Genomic DNA, 27,614 nt, shown 5'->3' on the forward strand with positions numbered 1-27,614 from the left:
TGTCCCTATTTGTATATGCTCTTTTGGGGTTGTGTGTGAATGTTAGTACTAAACGAGCAAACTTCAGTTATATGCAATTGAACAACTATTTGGGATAAAGTAAAAGAAAAACTTTTTTTTTTTTACTTAATCCTGTAAGGCCCAGTGTTGTAAAATAACAACATTTGTATTGGTTCCAAAAATCTGTAGAATCGTTTGGGGTTGTTTCTTAGAGTTTCTTCACATTAACATAGTCAGTGGGTGTTAAGGTGCGACACTTGCATATAATCCCTGCCCACAGATGTAGAACCTTTACAATCTGCAAAACTTTGGCTGAGCAAAAACACTTTTAGAATTTTTTTTTTTTTTTTACTATAACAAAAAAATCAATCATGCAAGTGTTGTATTTTACTGAGGCATACATTTTTGCACTATTAGCCAAGAGGAATTTCTCCTAATCTGCGGCAGAATATCAAAACATTCTCACAACATTTTATATTTTTATTTTTTCTTGCAAACACCTCATTTTCATCTCCAAATTCATCATTGAAACACTTTCTAAATGTTTAAAAATGTTTATTATGTGTTTTTTTTTCTATTTCTGGGTCTAACTGGATAAAGCAAAAGCAGGCCGTTTGTTAATTTGTTACTATTGACCTTTAAAACTTTTGTCGGACAGCCTAATTTGCTTTAGACAAATACTTTAAAGGGACAGTGTATACTATTCGACCACTAGATGTCGTGCAACCTAAAACGAGTGCTAACAAGTGCTTTTTTTCTTGTGTGTACTTAAATAAAGGAGTTTAAATAAGCTGCTCCACTAAGGCTTGACCCCATCGCATATTGTAGGCTTTTTATGATAACAATCTATTACAGTAACTGACCATTATCCGCTCCCCTGACATGCTTTAGACAAGCACACTTTGGAAACGCAGTCTAAATACACGTTAATAATTCACCGTGGCGATAAAAGCCCTACAGAATGTGTGTTTGCGTTTAATGCATTATTCATCAACTCCAAAACATCAAGAGCGAAGTGACGATTGAAGGGCCGGATTAGCCAGTAGCGGGGCGAACGGACGGTCCCGGGGGTAGAAACACAGCCGCCCGTTGCGTAGCGTCTTCTTCGCTTCGTGTCTTAATGGCAAAGGCAGGAGGCTGCAAAAACAAAGTCGCAAGCGATGTCATCATCTTTTACGGCCCACTCGGGCTCCGCGCCGCTTTCAAAGTCATCTTTGTCAGCTGTACTTTTTGCCGTCAGTCAGCACTACCCGGGAAGATGAAGGCCCGGAATTTACGCAGTAGGAAATAAATGATTGGGTCTGCTTGTTTCCCCAGCGGCCGAGCGACGAGCGCATCAACGGGGTGCTGACGGGGTACCGGTTGTATTACAGAGAGCTGCCAACCAACTCAACTTTACCCGCTGATATGGTCCAGGGAACCATAGATGCACATATTACAAGTAAGTTTACTAATATGTACTGTATATACTCTCATATAAGCTAAATTAACAATAAAATGCAATGCTGAAATCAGGTGGCCGGCTTATATGTGCATAAAACAAAATGACCACACGGGGGCGTAAGTCACCCAATTGCTCACAACCATGCTGTGTCCTCGTGCTCCCCCCTCGCTTGATCTCTTTCTCCATGTTTTTTTTTCGTGTTTTATTGCCTTTTAGCACAAAATAACGAATCTCAAGAAAGTTAGTGATAAGGGGTAGGAAACGTGGAAAACAGTGACGACAATGATCTACTCGAAGAGGAAGTTATTGCAAAATATAAAAATAGTGCTGCTTAAAGGTACAGTACATGGTTTAGACATGTTTTATTTTTATCTTTATTATCAGTATATGCGTTTTTATTTTATACACATTTAAATAATTATTGTTGTTTAGGTACTGTACACATTTCGTTAATATTTTGGGTATGTATTTATTTCAGTATGTGGCAATTTTAAAGCAATTTTAGGGGTCCGCTTATATGCCATGTGTGTAATGATTGCCGATTGAGCCCACCTGCGATGGCTTAATTGGCGCCAACAGCCCGGACAGCTGATTGACTGTTGCTCTCTTTAAACCCCTGGCTTCCAAGAGGAAGCCGTCAGATCGTTATGCGAACTGTTGCCTTCAGCTCAGTAAGCCTTTTCGTCCGACTCTGTTCATGCCCTGCTTTTTTCTGCCTGATCTTTGTTGCCAACCTGTTTCTGGACCTGACTACGCCCCGTTCTGCCTGCCTGTTACCTGACCTGTTTTGCCCCGTTACCTGCCTGCCTCCTGCTACCGACCTCGCTTACGAACGCGACACAGCCTTTGATCTCCAGTCCCGGCCAACGACTTGCTATTCCCGCCTGTCTCCGATCCTCCTCGCCAGACACAGAAGTGCCACTTCTTTTGTCCGTCAGCCATCGGATCGTGGAAGCAAGCCTTACTCTCCTCCTTTATCAATAAAAACTGAGAAAACGAGCGCTTTTGGGTCCCGTCTCCGTTCCTGGTTCTTGACAATGTGGGCTTATATGCGAGTGTGTAATTCATATGATATATATGAAAATATAATAAACTGTCATTTTAATTTGGTGCTAATATGGTGTTTTTATTGTGTTCTTTGATCCCATAAAACATAAAAAAACAACTTCACATTCGCATCACATCTTGATGTAAATATTTCATAAACGTCTTACCCTCAGTCAGGTGCACATTTTACACACATGATATCAATATTTAGTATGGCGTATATTTGACCGATGCTACACGATGACGATTTTTACGGACAAATAAACAATCGGAGAGACCTGTTTACATGAATGAGCACAGAGATTACTCCCGTTGTTGGCATAGTCGATCCCGGGAGTGTTAAATGAATGGATGTTGTTATTAAAACTTAATGGTGGTTGGGTTCACATGAATTATAAATTAACTAAATTCTGATTAAGAAAGTGGAAAAATTCTGATTTTTATAAAACCCCAAAAAATATTTTTGGGTTACATAGCCTTTAACTAGGACTGAAAAATGTTTCACTGGGGATACAGTGAAGATAGAGGGTATACAACACTGAATGTAAGCACCATATAGCTAAATTGGTTTTGACAAGGTCACTAGCTGGATTTAAGAACTAACCGGGTAAGCCAATCTTTTGTAAAATGTGAATAAAACTGAAATAATGGTTGCTTCTTCCCATCTTAAAGGATGTCAAACGTCTCCATCTTTGTGACATTTATCAATGTTCTCGTCGATTTGTCTCTCTCTGTCACAGCCAAGAGCACCTTCAAGACTGTCAGCAGCTCTTCACTGACGGAGTTCGAGTTGACACGTAAGATTTTTCTTGTCATGATGAAAATCTATGCAAAACTGCCGTGTCCCGTTTTCACAGAACTCATCGTTGTATTTTCAGAGCTGAAGAAGTTTAGGCGCTACCAAATCCTCATGACCAGCTACAACATCGTGGGCGAGAGTCCTCCCTCTGAACCCGTGGAGGTGTCGGTCGGAGAGGCAGGCAAGTAGAACAAAACGGCGGCTCTTATTGAATTGAATTGTTTTTATTCATATGGATATCAACGTTATGAAACATTGTATGCAACGAGATTAGACATGGCACTCCAGGGTAAACATGTAAAATGGACTGCTTTTTATATAGCTTTTTCGAGTCACTGAAGACCTCCCAAAGCGCTTTACAATGTATTCCGCACTCTTAAACACCTGTAGGCACCAACATGCTTATCAGGGGCATTAGACACTTCGAAAGTAACTCGGAAGAGCCAGGAATTGGAATTGAACCTGCTAGCTTTCAGTCCTAAGATGATGGCTCTACCCTCTGATAACCCTAAAGAAGTAAACTGTGTTCTTACGAGTGCTTGAAAACCTTAAAAGGGCTTCTATTTGAATGATTTGTTTGGAAGGATTGAAAAGTACTTGAATTTAGGGTTAAGAACTTTTGAATGCTTTAAATTGTTGCCAAGTTTCTCAACAAGTGTGCTTAAAAATGACACTGACACTGCTCTCCGGTGGCTTCGCTTTGCCATTGCATTTCTTCTTCCCTCGTGATTTACAGCAGCTGGCATTAGTTTGTACCGTAAGTGTCATATCCCCGTGCATCCAAGAGAACAGGTTTATGCTAAACCAAAACAGGACGGAATGAAATGTGTATTAATGCAAGTATAATCATAGACATTTATTATGTGCCATGCCAAAAATTAGGGTAGCGTTTTCCGGTGGTAAATTGTGGAAGAACTTCCTGCAAATGACTTATTTTTACCTATCACCTACATTGGGAAATATTTTGACACATGTATTGCTCATTTATATTTATATATTTGTGATTTACTCTATCTATCTATCTACCTTGGTCATATCCCTCAAGAGGGGTGACCGACAGCAAGGCACACACATACAATAACAAAGAAAATAAAAGGGATCTCAAGATCTGAAAATCATATGTCTTGATAAATGCACACTCACGATTAACAATAGCATATATAAATCACAGATATATTTTTCGCTCTGCAAAATACATAATTCACAACGGACTTGTTATTTTAATGGTACTGGTTTTTTGGTTTTTTTTAATGGCTTAGAAAGTCCTTAAAAAGTGCTTGAATTTTACCATGTAAAGGGTGTACAAACCCTGGATAAAAGACTGTCAGGATAAATTGGTAAAATGTTTACAAAGTGCAATGAGAAACAGTAGTGCAAAAGCATTAAGCAGCAACAAAACACTATTAAATGATTCCCAAAAAGTCGCAAAATATATATTTATGCTGTCTGAATCCCTTTTGTGACGCTCAACAGAGCAGCGGCTTTTGTAGAAGCGGCCCCTCTGTGTTGATTAAGGCACTTCGTTAGCTTGGGCGCATTACAGGCTTTGTTGGTTTTCACTTTTGCTGCAATGTTTGGTCTGATCCTTCAGACTATTTCCCGTGTTGCGTCATTTGTGGACTGCCCTCGGTACAGCACTCTCCTAGTCAAGTCAAGTCATTTTTATTTGTATAGCCCTAAATCACGAAGAGTCTCAAAGGGCTTCACAGATTGTTACACTATATTACACAAACTATTTTCAACCGACAAGAGGAGTAGGTTATTCGTATGCAATGGAGTAGAAGTGAGTTTTAAGTTTAGATTTAAACATTTCCACTGAGGTTGCAGATCGAATCTCAGGGGGAAGAGCATTCCACAGCACCGGTGCCCGGATGGAGAACGCTCTCGAACCAGCAGAAGACTTCTTTGCTCTCGGGATCATCAGAAGACCAGCACTCTCAGATCGTAGGCTTCGGACCGGGACATAGTGGCAGATCAGATCTGAAAGATAAGAGGGGTTAATTTAGGTTTCTTCATTAACATTAAATTTATTTGAATCTTGACCTTTCGGTAGCTACTGCACAAAGCCCATTTGAGCTTGTACAGTACAACAAAAAATGGAAAATAGACTCAATGACGCAGAGTTGAACAGGTTCCCTCCCTGCTCAGTAATGTACATCAGTGAATAGGTAAGCTACTATTGAATGCATCCATTGAAACTGTTTGGCCTTCAATTAGTGAGCACTTACTTACTTATTAAAACATTGAAATACTTAACAGATGTAAACTCTTCACCTATAATGCACCCAAAGCAGGCAAGTCCTAAGCCTGGCCCAGGGGCCAGATATTTTGTCGTAAAATTGATGATATGTGGCCCGCCAGCAATGGTGACCGTAGGATAAAATAAAATTGTTTAAAAAAAAAAATCACAATTTCACAGAATGTCTGCAGTAGCCCTTTGGCCACTGTCCCCATAGCGACTGTAAATAAAAAAGGAAAGTTGACTGAGGGTTGCCGCTTTTAGGACAAGTGGAAATTGGAGTATTTTTTTCAACAAAATCTGCAACAATTGTGCTTTCAGAATTTCAATTGGCATTACGCACGTGAATATGCATTGGAGCTCGAGTCAAGAGAACTCAAAACGTTAGCATGTGTCAAGCAAAGCAAAATGCCACCAGAAAGTCCCTCTTCATTATGCTCCAGTTTTACTGTTGTTATAATTCCTGTTTTTTGTTACTTTATGCTGTTTAATATTGCTCTCTTTGTGATTGTTGTCTTAGTTTAGTTTTGCGGTTCTAAAAATGTTTAGACACTGAATGGTCACATGACAGCACTTCTGTGGTGCGGTGATTTATGGGTTTTGTAGTTTTTCTGGTCAATCGTTGTGGCGAATTAGGATAGTGAATGTTGCTTTAAAATAGATATCATTTAATTGCTTTATTGTTTATTTGGTACTTGAAATGAATGTAAAGTAAATTATGTTTATTGTATTGTAGGCGTATAACCTACCCAAGTGTCTTGAGGACTGAATGCTTTTGGTGAATCCAGTAAAGGAAATCAAACCTACAGCAAGAGTTGTAACTCTGATTTTCCTTTTTTACCGCGAGTCAAATGAAAATTCTACAAACACGAGCTACGAGGTCATGTCAGTGATCGCCAAGCACTGCAAACCTTTCACGGGGGGTGAATTTATTAAAGTCAGGGTCATAAAAATGTTTGGGAACATTTGATCGTCTCTCACACTTTTTCAGCTTACCAAATCTGGCCCCGTTTCTAAAAGGTTTGGATACCACTGTATTAAAGGGACTTCGTAATTTTTTTTATTTTCTGGACATTGTCTTCCATTAAGCGCTTCTTGTGGTGAAAAAAAAATAATTCATTAAACAAAACAATATTAATTTGAATAATAAGGAAATACACAAAAACTATCTTTTTTTTTTTAAATATGCGTAGGCCGAGAAGTTTGGATTTTTTTACATAGCATAAGGAGCTAGCATGATTGTCAGGCATGGTGCATGGTACCCCCCAAAACCCCAAACATTGTGAAAGACTGGAACATAAGAAATGACAAGAAAAATTGTGCTTTCTGGTCTCTGTATTTTGCCTTCTTCCTTATGCATCGTTGCACTAATTTTTGGTTGCACTAAACTATACAGCAGTCAAATGTTACAGTGTCCCTTCGAACTCCAATTTTTGTTGTTTGAAAATGATTTTTTATGTTATAAGGTTGATAAAAAGACAAAATTGTCTTACATTATGAACAAATGAACATAACTTTAAAAATATCTATCTATCTATCTGGACTTTTTTGCACTGTTGACTTATTTCTTCAGTACATGTTTTACTAACATAGTTAACAAGTTAAATTCCCTTAAAATATATATATATATATATATATATATATATATATATATATATATGTATGTATGTATGTATGTATGTATGTGTGTGTGTGTGTGTGTGTGTGTGTGTGTGTGTGTGTGTGTGTGTGTGTGTGTGTGTGTGTGTGTGTGTGTGTGTGTGTGTGTGTGTGTGTGTGTGTGTGTGTGTGTGTGTGTGTGTGTGTGTGTATGTGTGTATGTATGTATGTATGTATGTATGTATGTATGTATGTATGTATGTATGTATGTATGTATGTATGTATGTATGTATGTATGTATGTATGTGTGTGTGTGTGTGTGTGTGTGTATATATATGTGTATATATGTGTGTGTGTGTATATATATGTGTATATATGTGTGTGTGTGTATATATATGTGTATATATATGTATGTATATATATGTGTATATATATGTATGTATATATATGTGTATATATATGTATATATATATATACATGTATATATATATATGTATATGTATATATATATGTATATATATATGTATATGTATATATATGTATATATATATGTATGTATATATATATATATATATATATATATATATATGTATATGTATGTATATGTATATGTATATGTATGTATATGTATATATATGTATATATATGTATGTATATGTATATATATGTATATATATATATATATGTGTATATGTATATATATGTATATGTATATTTATATATGTATATTTATATATGTATATTTATATGTGTATATATGTATGTATATATATGTATATATATATATATATATATATATATATATATATATATATATATATATGTATATGTATGTATGTATGTATGTATGTATATGTATCTTATTTTATTTTTTAGAAAATATCACTGTCAGAACCCATTCCTTGTGAATAGTAATGATAAAGTATTATTTTCAAAAATGCTTGTCACATACTTTGTGCAGCCTTCCCACTTTAATCCCGACTTGTTGGAGAATTGCTTTTGTTTTGATGATTGTCTTCTGTGCCAGAAATGTTATGAATATAGGAGCAAATGATTGATCCACTACTTTTTTTGTTGTCAGCAAGCAAATAAATAAATTAAAGTCCAGAAAGTTCTGCCTTGGTCTCAAAGTTGTTTGGCAGCGCTAAATGTTACATCGGGCGAGGCTGACAGCAACCTTTTGAATGACTAACCCACAAGTCGGTCAAGCCTCTCCTTTTCGAAGAAGATCACGTCTCGAATTCTCCACCAATATTTACCTTTCGCCACGCAAACAAAAACCGGCCCAGATTTCGGTCAAGGCGCATTCGTATTCCGGAGAGTTTGTGCGTTTTGTCAGCTCGGGAAGGCTCCGCATATCCCATGGCGAAAACGGAGACGATGGTAAGCAGAGGAAATGGCTGCAGGGCGATAATGATGAAATGCGCTGATTTTGTGAGCGCCTCAGGTACGAAGCAATCGCATATGTGCGGACACTGTGCAGTCAAAAAGTCTCCAGCCTCGGGCCCACACTAATTGGGAGTCTTCGCTGTAGAGCAGCAATGGAAAATGAGAATAATTGTGTGAATTACAGTAACATATTCTATGCTGGTTCTTCAATTTGAAATGTAGTGGTGATCTAAAATTGACAGATATATTTATCAAAGATTAACTGAAACTTTTAATACGTTTTTTAATATGTCTTGGAATGTAATCAATTATCAATCTAATTATATATATATATATGTATATATATATATATAATATATATATATATATATGTATATATGTGTGTGTGTAAAAAAAGCAACCTTAAATGTTGCTTGCATTGTGCTCATGGATGCTGTAGATGGAAGTTTAGGGTGGTAATGGCTCTTTGGAAGAAGCTGTTCCTTGTTTTGTTCCTGCTTTGATGCACCTCTAGCCCCTTTCAGAAGGCAGCAGGTCAAACAGCTGGGCACCTGTATATAACCTGTCATTGATGATGTTTTGGGCTCCGCTGAGGAATTGAGTAGAGTAGCTGTCCATCAGGGAGTGGAGAGGGCAGGCAATGATGCGCTGTGCTGCTTTCATTGTCCTCTGCAGCCTCGTTCTGCCCCCATCAGTGCAGCTCCTGTACCAGACAAAAACACAGTAGCTCAGCAGGCTTTCAAAGGATGAGCGGTAAAAGGTTAGCAGCAGCTTTCTCGTCTAGGTTGGTCCTCCTGAGAACACTCAGGAAGTGAAGACCCTTCTGGACTTTTTTTATGATGGCTGTGTTGTTTGCTGTCCAGTAGAGATCATCAAAGATTAGGACCCCAATAAACCTGATTTGGTTAGACCCTTCCACAAACTTGCCTCCTGAAGTCCACAATGATCTCCTTCATTTTATGTGCGGTTGTTTCCAGAGCACCAGGTAGTCAACCTCTGGACTTTCTCCTCTCTGTAAGCGGCGTCATTGCACGTAGTAATATATTAGTAGCAATATTAATGAAAGTTTAGTAAACTAAGAAGCACATTGTCCTTCAGGTGTCTTTTTTAAATGTATTTTTATTTGTGTTAACAGCTCCATCTGTGGCCCCGCAGTCAATACGAGTGTCAGCCGCGTCTGCCTATAGTCTGGAAGTGAGTTGGGATACGCCACCCCTGGAGACCCAGAATGGACTCATCCAAGGATACAAGGTGAGGGGCACAAAAGCAAACAAGTGTGTGGAAGCACACACCCACCCACTGTACCTTCATTTTGGTGCACTTGTCATTGCTTCTCGAAGCTGTCACTGTGCTGCACCTTCAAGTGCCCTGCAGAGGGGCAGAGAATTAAGTTAGAGCAATGGACTTAAATGGTTTCGCCATCACGGCGCCAACCGCACCCCCATTTCTCCTCCTCCCGTCTGCTCTCAGCACTTCAAACACAAGGTTATCTGTCCCGCTTCAGATACATTGATTTCTGCTGCAGAGCAGAGGTGGAATGGAGAAGAAAGACGGGAATGTAATATTTGCCAAGTCGGGAAAGGAGACGAGCGGCGCGCCCCCTCGAGAATCCTGATTAAGGCGACTGCATCAAAGTGTCAGAGACGGACGGACACGGTGACGAGGTTAAGCAGATTAAGTGCTGCCAAATAGGAGGGAAGAATGAATCTTTAATGAAGTGATAGCTTCTGACTTGGGTTAATAGTCCCCATGACTTCAGGTAAAGAACAGGGAACATTTTTTTCAGGAGGAGAGAAGACTTTTTGCCACCTGCAACATTCCAGTGGGCTTGTTAGACTCTTTAATAGAAAAACAACAGGTAATGGCGCGTTTCTGCAAAAATCAATCAGCAAAATTACACACTCGTGCTTATCAGCAATGAAGCTGGCCCACCAATAGATTATTTGTTACTCAAGTTTATTATCAGACTTTGAGATTCTTATGTTACACTTGGGGACAATTTGAAGTTTGAAGAGTCTGGCGTTTGGTGAGTTTGCAATGTTTCAGCAATAGTAGAAGGTGTGGTGTTTCAATCTTGACTTGAAGTTTTGAGCTTTTTAACTGGTGTTAGCGCTTTAAACCTGCTTAGCTCGAGTTAAATCTTGCAATTTATTCATTTCTTAAGTTTAAGTTCTAAACTTGCTTAAACTGTCCAATGTAACATACATCCTTATCAGTAGGTGGCAGCAGATTACTATTTTTCTTTTTGTATACAGTGGAACCTCGGTTCTCGACCATAATCCGTTCCAGAACCCTGTTCGATTTGGTCGATCACGGAAAATACTTTTTCCCATTAAAAGTAATGTAAAATAATTTGAATCCGTTCCAACACCCTGAATTTTTAGCAAGAACGTAAACATAAAGCTAACCCAGGCTAATCGTACGTTCGCGTTAGCGTAATCTTCCGTACGAAAGATTACGCTAACATGAACATGTAAAATTTTTTAAAAAGGATTATGAATAGGATTTCTTACCTTTGTGGTGGACGGTGGGGAGAGAAAAATCATCAAAAGTTTTTCAACCTCCTTCCAAAACTTGCGGGAGTTGCTTGCTTATAGCGCTAACTTCCTAAGCCGCATCACTCGATTTTACAGCCTCCTTATTCTTTACTATTGTACTGATAGTAGATTTAGCCATGCTGTATTCCCTAGCAAGACCGGAAACTTGCACACCTCTTTCATATTTAGCTATTATGTCTTTCTTAAAGGCAATAGTTGGACGAACAACTTTTTTTTTTTTCACCTGTCCTGCGTGCACCGAGCTTCTTCAAAGGCATAATTAGGGGCTAAAACACCCGTACGCCGCTCAGCATCGCACCTTAGCGTACCGGCGTTCGAACTCCAATTTTTTGACCGAACAGCGAAGCAAGAATTTCTCAAAATTTTTGGTCGAACACCGATTTGTCCGAACTGAGAGGCATTTGAAAACCGAGGTTCCACTGTACTTATTTACTCATGGTATATATAATAACTTAATTTGTCTGATGAAGATGTTTAAGTTGGCCCTGCAAAAAAATTTCAACGGACAGTGTTCCTCGGGATTTAAAAAAATGTTTGACTTGGCTCAAAATAGGTAAATTAAAACTCTGGCTAATCTATAAAACTGAATTTCAAGAATTAAAATTTTAGGAGTTAATCTAGTTTTCAAACTTCAAACCTGTTTGAGTTAAAGCTCGTATTTTGGATGTTTCAGGTAAAAGTATTTTATTGAAATCTTCCTTTGTTCTTGGACTTTTAAGAATCGAAAACAAAAGTTAATGGTTTGGGCTAATAATGGGAAAATATACATTTTAGGTCATACAGTGTGTTTAACTACCGCTTGGCCTGGTAAGGCCAAACATCTGTTTTTTGATTTATTTAATCTATATATTACTTAACATGAATAAAGAACGTTTTGAAGTTAAAGATGTAAACACATTTTTCTGTTATGAATACCTTAACTTTTCTAATTCATTTATTACTAAAGTTGGGAGTGTGTATAAAAATATACTGATACAAAGTAAAAATAAATAAATAAATAAAAGAAAATAATTAAGTAATAAAATCATAACAAAAGACCCTCTAAGATTGTGCATATGGTTAACGAGTCCACAGTTTTATTCTGCAAATATCCTATCATTAAATCAGGGGAACCAGAATCCTTTCAGATGGTTGACTAAAATTCCCAAAAGCAATTAAAAGAGAATATTGCTAATGTCACAGCACAGAGCTACCCAATACTTTGAATCTTCTTTAGTTTACCATGCCAGTTTGTAGCAAATTACAAATTACGCATTATTTGAAAAATACGAAATTTGGGGGGAAAAAAGTCGGATAATGTTCATTTTTCTCCTCAAAACAGTGCTCTGGGTTAAAACAATAAGACTCTGTCAATACATTTTGAGTGCATCTTTAGATAAAGAACGCCATCTAGAATTTATAAATATCAAAAGTGCTTTATGAAACCAGATGTCTATCACAATTTATACTTTAATCACTAAATCTGTTGATTTCTGCAAATATAAAACAATTATATTCAATTAGGGAGTGACTCATCGGGAAGAACGGGAGACTTCCCCAAGGCCGGCTCATGTCAAAGTGGACTTTGGGCTAGCTGGATCAGATAAATCATTTTAACATGTATCTGTCACTTGCACTATCTAAAGGCATGGTCACACAGCCTTTCACGGGCGTATCGCAGCTGAATCACGGCCAGAAGTTTCTGCCCGTGAAGCAGACGCGGTGGAAAATGTGCAAAATTGGCTAAACCCGCTGTTTACCCGTGGTATGCCCGCGAAACAGACGCCGGCGACTGCATCGCGTTTGACCGTGCTTACACGCTGTACACGCGCTAATGCACGTGATAACACCGCGATACAGGTGCAGAACAAACGTGCTATGACCGTGCTCCACCCGCGATTACCCGCTAAAATTTCGCGTCCTACCCGCGTGTAACCACGTCTTGGCCGCGGCCGTAGCACGTCCTAGCACATTCGGACCGCGTCTTTACCTCGTGTATACCACGTGTGCTGCCTGCGGTTACCCGTGGTCTAAAGTTTTGAGCAGCGCAAAACTTTTTCGCGCGGCCAACCGCGTGAGAATTTCTTACCGCGTGTAAAGCACTGCTGTATCTCGTCTGTATCGTGATCTCAATGCGTCCAACAGCGTCTGCTTCACGGGCAGAAATTTCTGGCCGTGATTCAGCCGCAATACGCCCGTGAAAGGCTGTGTGACCGGGCCTTAACCTTACGCTTGCATTCATTCTCAGTCAGCTATTTGGCCATGTTCAGAACAGTAGATGAGGTGATTTTATCATCTAGGAGAATTCCCCACACCCAAATTTTAAGTTTGTTTAGCTTTACCATTCTTCTTTTCTGTAGCGGTAGAATTAACACAGAACAGTGCGGCTGATATAAGTCAGGTACAATAGAGGGGAGGAAGGTGCTAGGTGTAGCCAAAAAAGCCGGGAAAAGAAAAGAAACACGTTAAAAGAAGGACTGTAATTATTAATTTCTCATTTTGCACTTTTTGCCTGTCATGTCTGTTTGCGGTTGTGTGTTGTTCTACGTGTTTGCAGAATTTAATAGTTAACTGTCTTTACCAGGAAACGAGCTCCTCATACTCAAATAAGCTCATATGGGAATTATGTGTCCTTTTTCAGAAGCGGCTCACTGAAAAGATCCGTCTCTTTCGGCTCTCAAAAGCCTATTCAGATTGTTTTTGTTGTTTTTATCCATATATTAAAAATAAGTACGTAACAATATGCACAAAGTTACTTATGGGGTACCAATAAAGCTAAAGAAAAGAAAAAAATTACAATAATGAAAAAAGAAACAACAGAAGAAAAAAAACTAAGTAAAGGCAAAAAGTGAGAAAAAAGAAGAAACAATATGAAGAAAGTAAAAAGAAGTAGAAGGATAAAAGAGTCAAAAGAATGCAAATAAAATGAGAAATGGAAGAATAAAAAAGAGAGGTAAAGAGGAAAAAAGAAGAAAAAAGTTTGGGGAAAAAGAAACAAAGGAAAAGAAAAGAAAACAAAAAAGCAGGTCCTCACACAATATAACCCCCCCACAGTTGCCTATCATGTCATTGGGCTGGCATATAAATTCCTGTTGACCCTTTCCTTTACTCAGGTTGCATGTGAGCGGAGCTTCTCTGCTTCAAAATTTGTAAAAACAAGGCTAAGAAGCTCACTGACTCAGGAACTTCCTGCTGATGTACACTGAAAAGGAATTTCTAATCTCTATAGACATTGACATTTTTATCAACATAGGTTGCATAGAGCATTGTTTTGTTTTTAAGTAGTCTACTTAAAATGTGTGTAGTGAGGCTACTTCATAAGAGTAAGAGTAGTGAAAAGCCTAACAATCCCTTGGAAGGGCAATTGCAATTTCCGTTTCAAATTACTGATACTGTACAGAGGTAAATATATCCATACCACAATGTTTTTATAATTTTCCATTGAATTAAAATGGTAAAGTGTTTTCTGTTAACTTATCTACATGTACCTGACTTTATTCCAAACAAATTCCTCTTCTATAGCTACGTGGGCCGGCTTTGGGTATAAAACAGCCGGCTGAAAAAAGGGCCTCTTCCCTGGTTATACTCATACCAAATTTACACAATCAAGTGATTAAAGATTTCTACTTTGTTGTTTGCAGTTTTTTGAGTCATTACATGAAGTAGTTTAAACTTTAAACTTAAAATTCTGCTCTCAAATGCTACTACGGATTTTTTATTATTTTCTTCAAAATCTGAAAACTGTCTTTATCCATTCTGAAATTCCATTGTCAATATTAGACATACTTTTGCATTCTGATGGTTGAATCTAATGTTCAACTTGGAAATTTTGGTACAAGGAGGTTCAAACCCATCTCACTTCGCTGGTGTGGTGCTGCCCTCAAGTGTTTTTCATGGGGTTTGCTCTCCAACCTGTAAATGGATGTGAACGGCGGCACCCTAGAATTTGCTGTTGTGTGGTTGAATGAGGATTAGATTACATTTTTAAAAGAAATTGGGGGTGGAACACCAAAGCTAAAAGCAATAATTGAATTACTTCGGGATAGGGGTTCACTTTGGCCTGGAGAGGGATGGGCGCCACCAGGCTGTGATTGCCCAAGACGCACCACAGAAAATGGTGCCACTACGACCCTAGTGGTTAAGGGATTCACTTAATATGTATCTATGCATATTTAACGTCTATGTATCAATGTTGTGCAATTGATGGATATATAGAATTAAAACTATATTGAATGGTGATATTTATTCAATGTTAAGGTTGTTTCTGATTGAACCGCACAATTTTTTCTTCAAAACCATTGAATTTTCTCATGATATTATAAATATAATAGGTATGATTAGTACCATTACTAAGTAATATATTACCCTGCTGATTGTCTGTAGATGAAATGTGAGGCGCGCAATTCTTTTGCCTTTTGGCATATGGCAATAGTTAGACTAGGGATTTAGATTTGCCGCACACCTCAGCCCCAAAACAAGAAAATTAGCGATAGTATTGGGAAGCTAACAGTGAGTCAATGGACTAGAAAAAACTGAAATATTCTTGAATGTTTAACTTTATGTGTTCAAGGATTGAAAATGTATTGAATTTTGGGTGGAATTCTTGTAAATGCTTAAAATGATTACCTTGTTTCTACAAGTCTGTTTAAAAACAACGCCAACACGGCTCTCCAGAGGCTTAGCTTTGCCGTTGCATTTCCTCTTCCTTTTGATTAACAGCAGTTTGTACGGCATTGTCCATTGAAGTGTCATCGCCCCCTACGGGTTGCGACCAATAAGACAGGTGCGTGCTACACCGAAACAGGCAATATGAAATGTTTATTAGTGCAAGGATCAGGGTTGGGTAGGGTTACTTTAACTTGATTACTTTCAATTACTTTTGGATTACTCCAATACCAAATATGCTAATAAAAGACAAAATAAACTAAATACGAATAAATTGACAAAATTTTGTGCAGGCTTGGGGAGTAACGGAATACATGGAACGGCAAAAATGATGTTGGCAAGCTGTTTGGATTTATTTTCATTTTGTTTCTGTCACATTTTATGTTAGTTTTGCCGGAGATCAAAGAGATCAAAGCCAGGAGAGAAAGCTTACCACGTGTTGTGAGTCATCATTTTATTCATATATAGTTTCTTTTGTCTTTTATCAGCATATTTGGTATTGGAGTAATCCAAAAGTAATTGAAAGTAATCAAGTTAAAGTAACCCTACCCAACCCTGGCAAGGATTAAGTATCAAAAATAGACATTTAGTGTGGGCCGTGAAAAAAATGAATGTGGCGTTTCCCAGTGGCAAATTGTAATGGGAAGAACTTTCCGCACCTGAAATTCTAAGCTACATATTACATCATATTACGTCATTTTTACTCAACACCTATTTGGTGAAAGATTTGTCTCAGAAAGATTGACACACATATTGGTCAGATCCACAAATATATTCACTATTTACTCAAGATATTGTCAAGTCAAGTAATGTCATGTTTATTTGTATAGACCTTAATCACAAAGAGTCTCAAAGGGCTGCACAGACCACAGATTATTGCAAACTACAGACTAATAACACACCATCCCCTGATCTATAACCAACATGAGGGCAAGGAAAACTGTGCACAGAAGATTAATAATCGCATGTGTAAATTGCAAATAGATTTGTGGAGCTGCAAAATACATGAGTCACAACGGATTTCTTAAAAAGTGCTTGAATTATGCCATGAAAAAGGTGTACAAACCCTGCTATCTGTCTATGCTTTTATTCAAAAGGAGCATAGACTTAATTTACAAGATAGGATATTCTATGCAATAGTTTATGTATTGTTTTTGGGGGGTTAGGATTGTATAAGACGTTAGTTATTTTATTGGTAATTCTGACTGTGCCTCACCAGACACGAACCTCACGGCAAGGCATTGATTCATACCAATTTAAAATGTCTGTAATTATCACAGCTAAAAATAACCCAACTAAGTGGAATGTACTGTCCTATCTTCCTCCTCTCTGTTTTCTCCCTCAGAAAGCTCTGGTGAATACAAGATACGTTTCTTACCTCTCCTTTTTAATTCATTTATAATGCAAGAGGCTCAGCCGGTGCCGTTGTTGCAATTAGCGTGAGTGGGGGGGAAAAAACGAGAGTTTCCCAGCACTTTCCGTGTCGGGCCTTTATTCGCTGCCGCTTAGCACCATCATGTCTTTCCTATACACGCTTCGTGCTTAAGTGGATCAAAGGGAAGGAGTTGCACTTATCGCGTTACGGGTGAGAGGATGCCACTTTGAATGCGTCGCGAAGGCCGCTCAATAGAAGTCCATTGCTCATTTACAGCGGTTTGGCATTACACTGCCCGTTATTTAACTCATGTCGTACTTTGAGTAAAAAAGAAAGACTAGGTAGCTTTAATATCAATGCTGGATCTTTGGCGTCTTCAGCTTCTGACCATAAGTTTGGATTTTCTATTTCAAATTGTTCACCTTCTATTATGAAAATTATTAATACAATTGATATGTAAGGTATTACGGTGCTAAGCGTCTGCAGAGTGAGGCACGCAATTCTATTGCCACGTGGCAGACGTGAGTTCAAGGATTCTTATTCGGTACACACCTCAATCCGAAGCAATACGATTAGTGATAGCATTAGCAAGCTAGCTGTCATGATTACCGATTTGATTCACCTGTGCCCGCTCATTTGGCGCCAACCGCCACGGGTTCTGATTGGCTCCTTGTCACTATTTGAACCCAGTCCTTTCATTCCCTTGTTGTCAGTCCGTCTGCGAACCTCTGTTGATACAAGGCAAGCCTTTTTTGACCTTGACTCTCGCCTGTCCCGTTTTTTGCTCCCGTTTGTCTCCGGGTTCGACCCGTTTTTGATCCCGACCACGTCTGCTCTTTCGTCCTGGCTATCAACCTGGCCCCGACCACGTTTTTGCTCTCCTGTCCGACATGTTTTTCCGTCCCTGGCACCGCCATCGCCCGCTATGGAAGATCCACTTCCGTATTCGGAACACTATCCGATTGCGAGAGCGACTTGCTTCCCGCGTCCAACGAGAATCGGAACGCGGGTGCTGCCCTTCCTCTTTCTTTCAATAAAATTGTGAGAAAACGTTATGCGATTGGGTCTACCCTGTGTGCTGGTTGTGACACTAGCAGCAAATCAAGCCATCCAGTATTTTTTTTCTTGATGCATGGACTTTTTTTAATAATGCAGGATTTTCTATCAACTGATGCTTTTATTTAAAAAAAGCAGTATGTAACATTGCTGTACTCAGCATCTAAAGATGCAGAGTGAGGCACACAGTTATCTTGCCTCGTGACAGAGGGCAATAGTGAGACGAGGTATTCTAAATTGGCCCACACGTCAGCCTCAAATAATACAATTTGTGATAGTATTAGCAAGCTAAATAAATGCAAGACAGGCCATCCAGTACATTATTTCTTATTCCAATGACTTTTTTTTATGTTGGGTGATTACCTATCTATTGATGTTTTTACTCAAAAGGAGAAGCCCAAAGACTTTATTAATAACTTAGATTAAGACAATAAGATGTTTTCTTCAATGCTAAAGTTTACATATTGATTTCTTGTTCTGCCAATCAAATGATGTATAAAAGATGTAGGTTCCATTTTTTGCGAATCGTCTGTGCCTCACCAGACACCAACTTCCCAGGTCACTGGTTTAGGCACTGTGCACACAAATATTTTGTGTTTTTTGTCCTCTCAACAAGTAGTTCACATCTCGTTTTGGTTCAAAACAAAAAGCAAACCGCAAAACGTTAAACTTTAGGGTCAAGTCAACACAGCACAATGATTTTTCTTAAACAAAGAATAATGCATTCATCAGCCAAGAAAGCCAGAAGGGCCCCAAAAGAGCAATATTCCTCCAAAACATCTGGTCAGAGCTTTACATTCGTCTGGAAAAATAGATTACATTTTTGACACCTGAAAGTGGGTATAAGCATACGGCTTCCATCAGAGGCGAGATTGCTTCATTTGAGCCTGAAATAGCCTTTGCGTCTTCATTACTGCCCACAGTTAATGAACTTTGGCAGCGGGGTGAATTTGTTGTTAGCGCGTCTGCCTCACAGCTATGAGGTTTTTAGTCAAGGACAACCCATATTGTGTATATGTACCAGAATCTGGACCCACAGAAACAAGTACTGTACATAAAATGCAATAGCCTTGCCTCGAATAGCAAAATAATGTCAGTAATTGTTATCTTCCCTAAAAATGTGTTAATTAAGGTTGACAAAGGCTTGTTAACTTAGTGCTAACACAAATTGTTGAACACCTTAGTGTGTGTTAAAGTAACATTTAAAACATTAGTGTCAAACATGAAGCCTGCAAACCAGATCAGGACCACTAACGGATTTATTCCGGCCCCTGAGACAATGCTGAGAGCAGCGCATGGAAAAATGAGGTGCATCAAAAAATAATAATAATAATAATCACGTGCAGTTTTGAAAATTCCCACCAGATGTCGCAAAACTGTTCATTTTCTCAATACCCAGGGTTTTCAGTACTTTTCATTACTTTTCAACTTATTTTATTACTTGTCGAATTTGTTGACACATGTCAAATACTAAATTAGTCTGTATGGGTGGCACAGAAGCTGGGTTGTTAGCGCGCAGCCCCACGGTGCAGAGGTTCAAGTCCAGCTACCGCAGCCTCCCCGTGTGGTATTTGCATGTTCTCCCCGTGCGTGGGTTTCCTCTGGGCACTCCGGTCTCCTCCTTCATTCCAAAGACATGCATGTCAGGTTAATTGGCTGATCCCTAGGTGTGAATGAGCGAGTGAGTTGTCTGTCTCTGTGTGCCCTGTGACTGGCTGGCTACCAGTTCAGGGTGTCCCTGCCCACTACCCAAAGATAGGTGGGATGGGCTCCAGCAACCTTACTGAGGATAAGCGGTGCAGATAATGGATGGATGGATGGACATTAGTCTATAATGTCCATCCATCTATCCATCCATTATCTTATCCTTTCTGGGGTTGCGGGAATCTGTAATGTGTGGGTGTCTCGCATGGCTGCATGGCCGCTATTGGTGTGTGAGTGTGTGTGTGTGAATGGGTAAGTGTGAAGCACATTGTAAAGCGCTTTGAGAGGTCATTGAGTTGAAAAGCGCTATATAAATGCAGACCATTTACCATTACCATTTAATGTGTTATTATAAATTAATACATCTGATAACAATACTGTTTTAAATTTATTTTATAATACTTTCACATTCACCCTGTGTTCTTATTTTTCTCATGTGTAATTTCTAGCAGGCATATTTTCTTCAACTGTTCTACTTCCTGTTGTGTTACATTTACCGTGTCCAACACTGTTGACGTTTCTAGAATCATGCCAAGTCAGATGCTTTCCGCATTTTCTGTTTGCCATTGCATTCAGAAAAGCTGAACAGCATTTTGGGCTACTCAGGGTTTGGCTGTTGGCCTCTAAAGAGCTTCCCTAGACTTTACTGTATTAATACAGTTGAATCCAATTTGCATAAATGTTGTGATAATTAGAAACATCAAACAAGTTCAACTTTCCAACTCATCTATGTTCCTATACTTTTTACATTTGGACTAGCTTGTAAAAATCCATGAAAAATCATATTTTATAAAAGTACAATAAAACTGTGACAGTGAAGTGTGGTGAGGTGTCTGGCCAGGCAAGGTCAGAATTACAAATATTTAAACCTACATCTGATTCATCGTTTGATTGGTCGAACAGGTAAGCATTATACAAACTAGGGCATAGAAAAAAATGTTCTATTGTCTGACCTTAACCTATAAATGAAGTGAATACAGTGCTTCCTTCGATTTAAGCATCACCGGATAGGTAATAATCTATTATGGGGGAAAAAACGACCATGCAAAGAGAAATAAATTACTGGATGACTTGTTTTGCTGTTGGCTTATACTACCACTAATACTATGATATAAGGCTGAGGAGTGCGCCAAATCAGAAACCTTGGTCTCACTATCGCCCTGTGCCATGAGGCAATGGATTTGCATGGCTCACTCTGCATCTGCAGATATTAAGCTAAGTAATACGTTTAATTCATTAGAATACTAATGGTATTAATCCAAAAATTGAAGTTAAATGAGAAAGGACTTGTGAAAAAATATAACAATTTCTCATCTCATCTCATTAGCCGTACCGCTTATCCTCAGTAGGGTCGCGGGGGGGCTGGAGCCCATCCCAGCAATCATCGGGCAGTGGGCAGGGGACACCCTGAACTGGTTGCCAGCCAATCGCAGGGCACACAGGGACAGACAACTCATTCGCTCATTCACACCTAGGGACGATTTGGACCGGCCAATTCACCTGAAATGCATGTCTTTGGAATGTGGGAGGAAACCAGAGTGCCCGGAGGAAACCCACGCAAGCACGGGGAGAACATACAAACTCCGCACAGAAAGTCTGGAGCTGGATTTGAACCCACGACAGGTTCCCATGACATGAACTGTGCCGCACAAGCGCTAACCACTGCGCTGCCGTGCTGCCCATATAACAATTTAATATATTTTATTTGTTATATTTAAGTGATGACTTTTAAGGCCCCGCCTAACCTGCCTTCCCCTGAAGGTCACTGAACAGCGACCTCCACTATGAGCTGCATCATAAAGAATGTCTGCATCATTCTGTTTTTTTTTTCCTTCATGCAGCAGCATCCTTACCGTTGAAGCGTTTACAGTCAAGTTTTGTGTCATCGGAATTAACGAGTGGGTGTCGAGGAGCAGATAACGTGACCGTACACAGCAGGCACTGTTGTTAAGGGGGCAGTTTTGAAGGCAGATGACGAACGGGCCTTGGACGAAGCACTTGACTTTGTTAACAGTTCCTCTCCTTTGGTAGGTGCACTACTGGCAGAAGAACAAACAGAACCAGACAGAGAAGGTGAAAGTGATTTTTGTCCCGGACACCCGCGTTCTCCTGACTAACCTGAGCAGCTACATACCATACCTGGTCACTCTTACCGCCTTCAACACGGCCGGGGATGGACCGCCCAGTGACCCCCGTGGAGCACAAACTCTGCAGTCTGGTAAAAGCCATTATTTTCCTTCTAGTTTTTGCTTCATTCAAAAAGAGTAAACAATACAATTTGCCATTATGTGTTGTTTATTTAATATTAAGCATTTACAAGTGGAGAGTTACTTTTTGTTACTAATTAGTGCAAAGGGCACCCAGTTAATTCTGCATTTCTAAAAAACAACTTATGTTATAACTATGTTGTTAGTATGTTATTACAAGTTTAATTATTGGAAGTAGGGTCAAATAGAATCAGTCAACCATTTAGAAAATAAGTTTACTAAAATAACACACTGACCAAGTACTGGTGAGCTATTTTCAGAACAGGTCTGTACGCATCTCAGCTGTCCTCAGGGGGCACCACGTTGCAGACCCCTAATTTAAAATATCAAGATTGAAGTATCACAAAAGTGATCGTATTAGGAAAATGTTGGGGTTTTTCAAGACAGATAACTAATGTTATTAATATTAATGTGTTCGCAATGAGTCTTGTTGTTTAGTTTATGGCTGTTTGAAATTAAAGTGTCTAATATCCACAAACCTGTCCCCTAGCTTTATTAAAATTTAAAAACGAATCAATACGATTTTTTTTTAATTCTGTCTTGAAGTAAAAATTTGGTTTCCTAATACAACCAGGATCATGATACTTCAATATTGATATTATAAATATTTGATGTTATAAAAGTTGTCTCCATGAAGGAAAAATGTGTCATGCAACGTTTGTTTCAAGGACAGCAACTGTAGTGTTATCGATATGACACGAAGTTAAACGGGCAAAGAAGGACCCTGAAAACAGTGGACCTATTATTGAGACTTTAAGTTTCTTGTCGGATGGTGAAAACTACAATAATACAATACGGTGTATTGATACCATATGTCCATCAGTGCATAGACTTTACATCTGTCCAAAATATAGTCGTTAGAATTTGTCAAAAAAAACATTGAATATTTATTTACAACACCTCTTAATGAACCTTGAGCCTTGTGCTTTATTTAGGACATTAATTAAAGAAAAACTATTTCCTTTAGGGAAACCACAGCAAAAAGTGGCGACCGTCAAAGATTTAACACTTAAACAATAAAAAACACCAAAAGTATACTTCCATGTGTAATAGTAACTCAGTATGGACAAGATGGTTATAAATTGACTACATTTATAAGATTTCAATCATTACAACAACCAAATAAAATACATATTACAATGTTATGACTACAAATTGCAAAGCAATGAATATTTATACAAATAAAATGGCATAATATTAAACTATTAAGTGGGATTATTTTCAAGAAAGTGTAAAAATATGTAGAATATTACAGAGCTAAAGAAAATTTTACAAAATACTGCAGCCAGAGGTCTTCACCTAGAAAAGAGAATATTTCTGATTTTCTGCATTTGTTGTATCATCAGCTCCTGGGCAGCCCAGCTACTTGTCTTTCTCCGAGGTGACTGGTGGGAGCGTCAACGTTTCCTGGGGGGCTCCACTAACTCCCAACGGCCTGCTGGAGGGCTACCAGGTCATGTACCGGCCCACCGCTCCGGTGCAAGGTACGCAAACACAAAAATAACAAATACATGTGACGTGACGCCAGAGTTGGATATTAACGAGTTCTATTGACTGTTACATTTAATTAAGTTTCAGGATATTTTGTACTTTTAGGAGTATTTTGAAATCACTATAATTGACTTTTACTTCAATAGTTTTTTAAAGAATAAACTTTACACTTACCCGCTACATTAGGCTACATTGAACCAGTTACTTAAAACCCCTCCACATAAGTGCACGTCTGTCTCTCCTAAGCCGCATTTCTTTTATTCATATTTGACCAGTAACCCAAACAACCACCAGGTGGCACTTGTGTGCAGGGTTATAACGTTGTTGGGTTTTTTTTTGTTTTTACTTTACTGTATGCGCAGTGTATATAGCTGTAGCCTCACGTATCTATTTTTTAATCCACATAGGGTTCACCCAAACAGACTTACAATTGCAGATTTTATTGTTGATAGTTTATTGTTAATTTATTGTTGATTGAATGGAATTTGATGATGGTAAATGGTCAATGGTCTGCATTTATATAGCGCTTTTCAAGTCAATGAAGACCTCCCAAAGTGCTTTACAATGAGCTTCACACTTACCCATGCACACACACTCACACACCAATAGCGGCCATGCAGCCATGCAAGGCGCCGACCTGCTTATTGGGGGCATTAGGGATTCATGATCTGTTTTAATAGTTAGTTTAAACATAACAAAAATCAACAATAATAAGACGTTCCCACAGTTACCAGTGCTTGAGTAGTTTTTTCACCAATTACTTTTGTTATTCTACTCAAGTAATTATTTAAAAGACTACTTTTTGCTTTGACTTCAGTCTTTTATTTGAGTAAAATTTTTGGCTACCATACCCATTTTGGATGTGTTTGTTTGCAAAGGCGTCAGCAAGGTTGTGACTGTGGACGTAAAGGGCAGTTGGCAGCGCTGGTTGAAGGTTCGAGATCTGGTCAAGGGGGCCACGTACACTTTCGCTGTCCGAGCCCTCACCGTCAGCTATGGACCCCCGATCCGCGCAAACCTCACGGCAGAGCCCGTCCAAGGTGAGCTAATAACAGTGTGCCGACTTTTATATCTTGTGGTGCATTTGGATTTATTTTGCTTATGAATAGAAGGCTTATAATAATTAAAGGGACAGTGTGTATTATTTAGAGCCCTTTTGTAATTAAAAAAAACATACATTAAATAAATTGTTGATTTGAAATATTAGAAAAAATATCAATAACAAAACATGCATTTTTTAATTACTCATGGGTCAAGAAATTATCATATATTATACATAACATGAAAAAAAACGAGCTAAATTTGTATGCATCTGCCCATAGTTTCGATTTCGATACCCTGGCCAATCATAAAGGGGAAACAACAATTGTATTTTCTTAATTTGTATTTATGAATAGATACACATGAAGACATTTATGTATCTGTTATATGACGTTTTTTATTGGTTTATAAATAGGATATAATGAGTTAAAAGACTCAGAATTAATGCAAAGTAATACTGGTCAAAATTGATTCGGAAAACGCCAAACCGTGTTATTTCGGAGGTATCATTGCATATAAAAAACAATACTACCGTTTTATTTTTGGTCGTCTTAATATATGTCTCGAGAAGCTAACATGCTAAGCTACCTGATTTTCCGATTTGATGACGTCACTAGTACGCTGGGTAGCCATGAACACGAAAATAATATACCATTAAAAAACAAACAGCCAGATCAAATAGCTTGAAGACCATATGTAGCCCGCATGTCATAGCTGGCCCACTATTTTACTAAAATGTCACATTATGAACAATAACCTGAAACCTTTTTATGGAGGATAAGACAACACCAAGAGTGACATCAAAAAATGTATTGTTGTGGTTTTCTTGGAAAGGTTTTGTTCAGAAATCTGGATTAAAGAGGCTAGACTGGGCTGCGTGTAGAATGTGGACCATAGTTTGCCCACATTTTGAACTTTGATATCTAAGTGATGTAATCCAAAGTGTGTTTATATGTGAACTTGCAGGGGCACCCGGGCCACCAACGGGCATCTCCATCACCAAAGCGTCCTCCGCCCTCACCATCCACTGGGCAGAGGGCGAAAGCGGGGCGGCACCCGTCAGCGGCTATGTGATTGAGTCCCGTCCCTCAGGTGAAAACCGGACGTCCCCGTTCGTTTTTGTACCCCAGAGATCCTGTGGTATCTTAACAACGCAAATTAAGCCCTTGAAGAGATCTTGAATTGTGTTTACAAGCAGTGTTCCCTCTAAGCTGCGCGCGTGCGCAATTGCGCAGTGCTCGCACATTCTCAGCGCACAAGAAAATCTAGCCAGCGCACAAAAATGAGGGCTCAAAATTACCAATTAAAGAGCGATTTAAGTCAAAGTTACAGTGCATGAATGTAAAAATAAACGGATTCCCCTGATGTTGTGTCCTAAATGCGGTATTTTGAAGTCAATGTCGAACGAAGTTGAAAAGTAAAGTCAGTGGAGTTTGTCGAGAACCGGCTGCTTCAGCTCGGCTCACTACAAGGAACCGGCTCTTTCGGGTCCTAAACGGCTCTTCAGGTTGTTTTTGCTTCTTTAATCCCAACATGACCAAATATTATGTAAAATTATGCACAAAATGACTTAAATGAATGGGGGAATAGAACAAAAAATACAAAAATACCAAAATGAAAAAGTAGTGAAAAGCTGAGAAAAAAAAGAAACAAAAGAGAAAGAAAAAAAGAAGGAAAAATTTAGAAAAAAGCCAGAAAAGAAAGAAATGTAGGAAAAAAAGTAAATAGAGAACAAAAAGAAAAAAGTAACAGCTTGGAAAAAATAAACACAATGAGATTTTTTTTAAAGGAAATTTTAAAAACAACATTGTACCTCCACTAAAAGATGGGATTAAGTACAGTTCTGTATCTTACAACCGACTAAATAAGCCCCCAAAAATGTTAATATTATGCGACAAAATATGTCAGGAAATAAAATGAAATGGATATCTTGTGAAAGAATTGTAAGAACAAACAACGTTTGTAGGCCGTACAACCTTTGCAATATTACATCAGTCAATTCATTCAAAAGAGAGAAATAATTTTGCATTGCCGGAAACTCAGCAAAATGTAACTTGATGTCAAGTTTTGGACATGTTTGATAATTAATTATCTTGCCACACTTGGGATTATGGTTGCTCACTGTTGTTTCAAGCGTTGCTCACCGAATTTGTGTGAACGCTCAGACCCGTGGAAAATTAGAGGGGACATTGTTTACAAGTCTCAAATTTAACTCTTAAATGTAATATATTTTCCATTTTTTTTATTAACTGTATAATCAGTAAACTAACAAAAGTATGGAAAGTTGTGTCGTAAAACTGTTTTTCAATTTCTCTGACTTTATCAATCCCTGACCGTTAAATGCAATGTGTAGGTCGGAAAATCCAGATTTCAGCGTTTTTGAAAATGCAGCCATATGTTGGATCGTAAAATGGAGGTTTAACCTGTTGTGGTTGAATTATTTGAAGGATAGCTAGGTTCAGGTTGTACCAGGGATTGAGTGGGCGAGGTTGCCTCGTTGCGCTAGTGTAGCCGGGTCGTCGTCGGCGAGGTCACCGCGTTCACAATGGGTGCATTGCCTTCTGCTCTGTCCCCCCAGGGGATCGGTCCCCGTACTCAGTCCTGTCCTCTCACGAGTCGCTTCGGTGTTCGGGTCGATCTTACCCATCCCCGGCGCCACGCGGTCTTGCTGACGGCTTCCTCTGTTTCACCCTTAGTCCAGGCTTGGTCTTGACCGTGGGCCAGTTCGGCCTCCAGGCACACAATACCTTCCCCGCTCCTTCAGCACAAGGCAAGGCCCTAAAGTCCCCGCTGCCGTGACCTGGTAGCGTTGGGCACCAGGGTCCACCTCTCCGCATCCGTATGCCAAAATCGGATGGGTCAGATTGGTCCTAAATTTAATTGGATGTAGTCTTATAAAGGTCTCAAAAAGTCTTAAATTAGAATGGAAAAATCCCGGTGGAAGCCTGTAGCCTAACTCCG

The 27,614-nt window shown here is 38.8% G+C and overlaps 1 protein-coding gene across 2 annotated transcripts in view; it reads left to right on the forward strand.

Annotated features, from left to right (window-relative positions):
- sdk1b (sidekick cell adhesion molecule 1b) overlaps positions 1 to 27,614 on the forward strand; it is a 421,825-nt gene that overhangs the window by 382,706 nt on the left and 11,505 nt on the right. For both annotated transcript variants that reach the window (XM_088341980.1, XM_088341981.1), the window contains 8 exons: positions 1,318 to 1,441; positions 3,232 to 3,288; positions 3,370 to 3,471; positions 9,653 to 9,768; positions 21,886 to 22,072; positions 23,468 to 23,605; positions 24,491 to 24,652; positions 25,620 to 25,745. In XM_088341980.1, the coding sequence (XP_088198106.1) occupies positions 1,318 to 1,441; positions 3,232 to 3,288; positions 3,370 to 3,471; positions 9,653 to 9,768; positions 21,886 to 22,072; positions 23,468 to 23,605; positions 24,491 to 24,652; positions 25,620 to 25,745 (1,012 nt within the window). The remainder of the gene's footprint in view (positions 1 to 1,317; positions 1,442 to 3,231; positions 3,289 to 3,369; positions 3,472 to 9,652; positions 9,769 to 21,885; positions 22,073 to 23,467; positions 23,606 to 24,490; positions 24,653 to 25,619; positions 25,746 to 27,614) is intronic.

The sequence above is a fragment of the Urocampus carinirostris genome, chromosome 8 (genome assembly GCF_059441175.1).
Source record: "Urocampus carinirostris isolate Australia breed hairy pipefish chromosome 8, RoL_Ucar_1.0, whole genome shotgun sequence".
In the NCBI taxonomy this organism is placed as follows: Eukaryota; Metazoa; Chordata; class Actinopteri; order Syngnathiformes; family Syngnathidae; genus Urocampus; species Urocampus carinirostris.